This window comes from Muscardinus avellanarius (genome assembly GCF_963383645.1).
Source record: "Muscardinus avellanarius genome assembly, chromosome: 16".
In the NCBI taxonomy this organism is placed as follows: Eukaryota; Metazoa; Chordata; class Mammalia; order Rodentia; family Gliridae; genus Muscardinus; species Muscardinus avellanarius.
This window is the reverse complement of record NC_137802.1, coordinates 51,309,477-51,316,807: the sequence shown is the minus strand read 5'-3', so window position 1 is coordinate 51,316,807 and position 7,331 is coordinate 51,309,477. Positions and strand designations below refer to the sequence as shown.

The window sequence follows — 7,331 nt, the reverse complement described above, 5'->3', positions numbered from 1 at the left end:
GAACTGTCTCAGGAAAAACTGGGATAATTGGTCACCCTGACAATGTCTTCTGGGCCAACTCAAGAGCCTTCCATTTCTCCATGACTGCAAGACCCTTGCCTTCCTGCAATTTCTGGGCTCACTTTGCCCGTAAAAGAAGACAAAGACGGAGAAGTCAAGACAGTGGCTAGACTCCCACGCCTGTTTAACGAGGAGGCTGAGGTCTGGGCTCTGATGACAGGCCCCTTTGAAGAATTGACAAAGACTTGGTCTTCCCAGGGATACTGGATGGTGGGGGTGGGTCTCCATGTCCAACGGAGCTCCTATTTTATGAGGCCGGGAAATGTTCATGGGAAGCTAAATAACAGGTTAATGAAGGGGTTCCATAGAAAGTGGCATTAACTTTAATGAGGAGAAAACACTTTGTAAGGGCCAACCAACGCCCACTGGGGTGGAGGTATAAATTCCAGCCAAGGAGCCGCTGCTCTGAATTGGGGTGCTGGTCTCAGAGATCCACCACTCACATCCAACTGCCGAGGCCATGGCTTCCAAATGCCTCAAGGCCAGCTTCTCCTCGGGATCCCTCAAGACGCCGGGAAGGGCCGGAGGAGGCTCCTCTCGCATATCCACGATGTGCTCCAGCAGCTCCTGCAAGCTCCCAAATCTTTCCCGCGGGGCCCGAAGTTTCTCTGTGTGCTCAGCGGGGCTGGGCAGGAGCGGCTACCGGGCTGCTGGCTGCCTCCCCGCTCTCTGCCTCCCCACTGGAGGTTTTGCTACCAGCTACAGCGTGGGTGGTGGCTGGTTTGGGGAGGGCATCCTCACTGGCAATGAGAAGGAGACCATGCAGTCCTTGAACGACCGCCTGGCCAGCTACCTGGAGAAGGTACGCCAGCTGGAGAAGGAAAACGCCAGCCTGGAAAGTCGCATCCGTGAGTGGTGTGAGCAGCAGGTGCCCTACATGTGCCCTGACTACCAGTCCTACTTCCAGACCATTGAGGAGCTCCAGAAGAAGGTGAGACATTCACAGTGGCTTTGGTTGCCCAACAGCCTGGTGTCACCAGCTCTGGACTGGCAGCCAGAACATGAGTGATTGGTCACTCTGCTCCCATGGGGCGCATTTCAGGTCTCCAGGCATGCTTGGTCTGTGGCCTCTTCTTTCTTCCAGTACTCTTATGAGGGAGGACTCATTAGTTTGTTACACAGATGAGAGCGCGGAGGCCCTGGCTGGTTAATGGACCCAGATGGCCACTAGTAAAAACAGAACTTGAACACAGGCTCTGTGGACTAATGGGCGGTGTGAACTTTGATATCACTGTCCACCTCTCTGACTTTTAATTTTCTCATTTTTAAGGAGAATTTGATCTGGTTGGTGTGGATCAAGTTTCCCATTAGTAATTTAGGGAAGGAGACACCTGTCAGAGACGTTTCCTCTTTGCTCAGCCCATATGTCTGGGAAGTCACAGCTGGACCATGACAGGGACCATTTGTGAGCAGAGATTCCTAGGGTACACCATTGGCTCTAACTTACCTTGGGCTCCAGCAAGCCTGGGAGACAGGAAGTCTTCCACCACCTGGGCCCTTTCTGTAGGGTGACCATGCCCTTCCCTTTAGTCCTGGGCTACAGGTCACAGGCTCACCACTTGGGAGGAATCTTAATGGCTTCACAGTCTGGCTCCTATAGTCACCCACAAACCCTTGTAGAACCTCAGTTGCCAGGAGACCAGGATGGGCCACTGCTTCCCTCCAGAGGCAGCCCTCCCTTCAGCCTTGGGGAGCTCCCAACAGCAGAATGTCTGTTCTTGCTTTAAAGTTACTCTTTTATGTCCCTAGACCCTTTGCAGCAAGGCAGAGAATGCCAGGCTGGTGGTGCAGATCGACAATGCCAAGCTGGCTGCCGATGACTTCAGGACCAAGTGAGTGTGCCCGCTGGCCCTCCTGCCCCTTGACCCGGGCTGGTGGAACTGGACACTGCTGATGTGTAGACTCAGGGTTTTGCTGATGTGTAGACTCAGGGTTTTGGCTGCACTCAGTCACCGGGGTATGAGGGCAGAGCAGGGCACCAGGGCAGGCTATGATGAGAGCTGACTTGGAATGCAGAAGGAAGTGTGGCTACAGTGCTCTGCTCTGCGTTGCAGGTATGAGACGGAGGTGTCCCTGCGGCAGCTGGTGGAGGCAGACATCAACGGCCTGCGCAGGATCCTGGATGACCTGACCCTGTGCAAGGCTGACCTGGAGGCCCAGGTGGAGTCCCTGAAGGAGGAGCTGCTCTGCCTCAAGAAGAGCCACGAGGAGGTGAGCCTGGAGGGGAGACGAGCGTGGGAAGGGCTGAGCATGGGGGGAAGAGACGAGCCTGGGTAGGGGCAGCCAGCTGGGAGAGTTAGTGCCGACCCTGGTCTGTGCCGCAGGAAGTGAACTCGCTGCGCTGCCAGCTTGGTGACCGGCTCAACGTCGAGGTGGATGCTGCCCCCCCTGTGGACTTGAACCGTGTCCTGGAAGAGATGCGGTGCCAGTACGAGACTCTGGTGGAGAATAACCGCAGAGATGCTGAGGACTGGTTTGATACCCAGGCAAGTACCCGGAAACAGTTGGCACAGCAGACACACGTGCCAGGCCAACACAGACATGACTCAAGACCCTGAATCAGGAAATCTGAGTTCGAGAGTCCCAATTCTGTTTTGACCTCACTGTGCAACCTTGGGCAGGTTGCTGGCCTTTAAGCAACATGGATGAAATGCCTGGGTTGGACTGGGTGATCTGGAAGGTCCTTCTCCATTCATGATTCTAAGTAGACCTTTGGAGCTTGAGTCCCTGAAGTTCCTGACCAAGTCCTGTGTGTGTATGTTTTAGACAGAGGAGCTGAACCAGCAGGTGGTGTCCAGCTCTGAGCAGCTGCAAACCTGCCAGGCAGAGATCATCGAGCTGAGACGCACGGTCAACTCCCTGGAGATCGAGTTGCAGGCTCAGCAGAGTATGGTGAGCCCTGGGTGGGGTGGAACTGCTGCTGGGTCAAGTGGAGGCTCATGTGCCCCAGCTCCTATGCTCTGACCACATGGGCAGGATTCAGGGGTCCAATTTCTTGAGTATCAAGGCTTCTCTGCCACAGAGACAAGGAATGAGGGCTAAGCCCCAATCATAGATGTCCCAGTGGTAGAAGACAAGGGTCCTGTAACAACCAACACATTCTGGCAGTATCTCCTCTTTTGGTATCAACAGATCCATCTTCAAAGTTATTATGAGCTATTCAGAGATGTCATCAATAGGGAGGCACTCCTTGGATCCAGGAGGCTATAGGGGCTGCTTGGCTCATCTCAGGAGAGATGCCTGATTGTAATTTTTCCTAGCTCAAAGTGATCCTCTGAGGGTCCACCTTTAGATTCTGAGGCCTCACTGAGAACCGGATGGATCTTCCTGGCTCCTTCTCTCATCTCTGAATTTATTCCTTTTTCTACAACTCTTTCCCTTGCAGAGAGATGCTTTGGACTCCACCCTGGCAGAGACAGAGGCCCGTTATGGCTCGCAGCTGGGCCAGATGCAGTGCATGATCACCAGCGTGGAGTCGCAGCTGGCTGAGATCCGGGGTGACCTGGAGCGGCAGAACCAGGAGTACCAGGTGCTGCTGGACGTCCGGGCTCGGCTGGAGTGCGAGATCAACACGTACCGGGGCCTGCTGGAGAGCGAGGACAGCAAGTGAGTGTCGCTGCATGGTCTCTAGTCTCCAAAGTCTGGGGAGAAAACATGGTACCTGGGAAGAGCCTGGCATTTGGAGTCAGGAGCCCTGGGTTTTTGCTCTGGTCATGATACAGGTTATCACTTGTTTTTTTTTTTCCTGGCCACCTTTCCTCTCGGAGTCTCTGTTTTACCTTTCGTGAAATGGACTCGGTGATTAGGTGATTTTTTTTCTTTTGTTTTTTGCAGTACTGGGGTTGGAACCCAGGGGCACTGTACCTCTGAGCTACACCCTCAGACCTATTTTTTAGTCTTTTTATTTTTGAAACAGGGTCTTACTGTCTTTAGCAAAGGGCCTCGCCAAGTAGCTAAAGCTGTCTGTGAACCATGATCCTCTGGTCTCAGCCTCCAGAATGCTGGGATTATAAGCGTGCGCCACCACGCCCGGCTAGTGATAAGGTGATTTTGAAGGTGCCTTTGAGGCTGCATATTCTGGGGTCGGCTTGGAAATATTGAAAACAGCAAGCGGAAAAATCATCCTAACCAGACCCCTCTCTGTCTCCTAGGCTCCCTGGCAACCCCTGTGCCTCTGATTTCTCGCCCTCCAAGTCAAGCTTCCCCTGTCTTCCTGCAGCCTCCTGTGGTCCCGGCGCAGCCCGCCCAACCTGCAGCCCCCGCCCTGTTTGCGTGCCCTGCCCAGGGGGCCGGTTCTGAGAAGGGCTGACCCGTGGGCAACGGGCATTGTCTCCAAGGCTTGGAGCTGGCTTGACTCCACCCTAACTCTTATAGCCCAACCCCCTCTCTCCATGCAGAGCCCAGGCCCAGGCCCTGAGAGGGCTCACTGCAAATACAAGGCCTTAGAGTTTCTCCCGGCCTGTCACTAAGGCTGGCGACTCCCGAAGGCCTCAACTCCTCCTCATCATTTCAATGTTGCAGGCTGTTCTCTGTTCTCAGCCTGTTTCCCGGGTCAGGCTTTCTTTCTAAGTGTGGTTCCTGTAGGTTCTGAAATACAATACAGTGTTCTCATTGGCAGAACAATAAAGCACATTTGCTCTGGCTCCCCGTGCCTGACTCACACCGTTCCTGTGTTGGTTTGTGTCCCCGCTGGGTTCGAGAGTGACTGCTAGGCTGGTGAATGGGGAGTGTTTGCGTGAGTGTGACCCTGGGGATGACAGGGCCACTGTGCCCCTGATCGGGGTGGGTAGAGGCCTACGGTGAAACTTTTTGTTTGGCTTCCCCAATGAAGAGCTTTTTCCAAGTTTCCAGTATGGTGACCAGTGGCATCAGACCTCTTCTGGTATCCATCTTAGTGTACATGGCCACCCTGGGATCCCAGAGTAGGACTGATAAAACTGACACCAGTATAAGAGGAAGTGTTTTAGGCCACTTCATTAGCCCCGTGACAGTGGTCATTGTAAGAACAGCAATAATAGTGTCCCACAGCCATGGTGCTTTTAGGGGTACACTCATATCAATCCCCCTTTTCCCTGTGGCCCTGCCATGAAGCCCCTTCAGGTCACCAATCCCCCTAATACTTCACATCCCATCAACTGCAGGAGAGGCAGAGTGAGCCTGCCCCTGGGACTCATACCTAGAACCGAGAAGTTGCTGCCCTTAGGAGGCTCATGTGTGTTCCTGCGTGCTCTGGCATCCAGTGAGGCCTGGAATCAGGCTCACAGATGTGGGAGCTCTCATTTGTGTCCAGAGTGCCCCCCCAAAACAGACCAGGGAAACACCAACTTCTATCAATTTCGAAGGTCAAGGGTCAAGGCAGCACTTTCTAAGCTAGAAAGGAGAGCAGGTTGTCCCAAGTCAGCCTTATCCTCTTCAAAGACGCCCTGGGTGCTTGCTAGGGAGCCTCAGTGATGCTAAGGGGGCTGTAACAGTGCTGAGGTAGAGAATAGATTGGTTCAAGTTGATCCCTGCAGGCCCGACACCTGTCTGTATGGTTCATCACAATTCAAATATAGATTCCTCCCCTTCCAGCTTCCTGTTTAGGAGGGCCTGGGCCTTTGGACTCTGCCAAGCCCCTTGCTCAGCCTGCACTACTACCTCAACTTGGGTCTTCTTGGAATACCTTTGCTGAATTTTCCCAGGCACCTGCTGCTGCTGGTGGTCTCAAGATTGTTTGCGTCATGAATTCAACTAACCCTTACAAAACACCAACATGTGCCAGGCTGTGTAACGGGGCATGGTCAATTTGCATGGAAGGGAGGATTTAGGATGGGCCAGGAAGGACACACATTTACTACTTCTGTTCTATTCCACCTCAGTGGGTGGAAGGAGGCTGTGACATTAGTGTAAACACTGTGGGCTCAGAACGCACAAAGCCAGGTTGATGTCAGTGCAAATCCCAGCTCTACCACTAACTGTCGGTGGGAGTGCCAGCAGGTCACAGCCCCTTAGCAATATCGGGTCTGATCTCTAACATAGTTTTGATTATTCCTTAGTTCTGCCCTTTCTGTTCTTTAATTTCAAGCATTTTAAATTTCAGTCACCATATTTTTATGAGTCTTGCTATATGGTGGAGGTTGACCTCCAACCTGCGATTCTCCTGTCTCAGTCTCCTAGGTACTAGGATTATAGGCGTGCACCACCATGTCCAGCTTCTGTGTTGTTTCTGTTTTCTTTAACCTATTTTTTCACTTTTTGTTTGCTATTTAGTTTTGTCCCTGTTTTTAAAGCTATAAACTTCCTTCAATTGTCTGGTGATTTTTTTGGTTCCTATTTAATAATGAAACACTAAAAAGTTTATAGAAGGTACTACTGATATGAACAAGTTGAAAAACTGGCCTTTTGGATGGTAGAACTATCTAAATTCAGCCTTTCTAACTCTTTTGTTTGGGACAGACATTATAATTTCTCAAAGAAGGAACTTTGCTTTTCTGCTGTGGAATAGAGGAAGAGAATCTGTCTCCAGCTAAGTTCCATCAGGCATCTTCTCTGTCCCTGTTTAAACAGGGCCTTCCTCCTGGACTTACAGGCCCTCAGCTCTCTCCAGAATATTTTCCTTCTTTTCTTCCACTTGGGTTTTCTTTGTATCACTTTTTCTTCTCTCTCTAAGCTTATTTGCCAGCCAGGCGTGGTGGCACACCCTTGTAATCTCAGCGCATGGGAGGCTGAGACGGGAGGATCTGGGTTCGCAGCCAGCCTCAGCTACTTAGTGAGGCCTCCGCAACTTAGTAAGACCCTGTTTCAAAATAAAAAATGAAAAATTGTTCTGGGAGTGTAGCTTGGAGGTAGAATGCCCCTGGGTTCAATTCCCAGTAACACACACACACACACACACACACACACACACACACACACAATAAAACCAAACCAAAACGAAATGAAACAAAACCCAAAAACCAAAACAAAAACTAAGCTTATTTGCCTAGTCATTTGCTTTGACTTCAGATAGTTGGGGTACAGTGGACAGGCTTAGGACCAGACAGGGCTGGGTCTAGACACTGTGTCTCATGTGCTGTGTGCTCACCATTCTCAGCCCCCCGGAGCCTGTGAGATGCTCCGTAGCCCTGGCACACTGGCTGGAGCGGTGAGTTTCTCTGCCTTTGAATGCTGCTGCTCTCCTTAACACCCCGTTCTCGAGTGCAATGCGATCCATCCTTCATCAAATGCCAGGCATTTGAAGTTAGCGGACTTTGCTGAAGATTCCTGACATTGTCTCACCACCCTCCTGGTGT

General features: G+C 51.8%; 1 protein-coding gene across 1 annotated transcript; it reads left to right on the top strand.

Moving 5' to 3' along the window:
* Window positions 1-520: 520 nt before the first annotated feature.
* Window positions 521-4,359, top strand: KRT35 (keratin 35; the record flags this gene model as incomplete). The annotated part of the gene is made up of 7 exons (XM_080713784.1): window positions 521-991; window positions 1,810-1,892; window positions 2,115-2,271; window positions 2,385-2,550; window positions 2,831-2,952; window positions 3,446-3,666; window positions 4,212-4,359. 7 exons carry the CDS (start codon window positions 521-523, stop codon window positions 4,357-4,359), a joined length of 1,368 nt encoding a protein of 455 aa, XP_080569910.1.
* Between the last annotated feature and the right edge of the window lie 2,972 nt (window positions 4,360-7,331).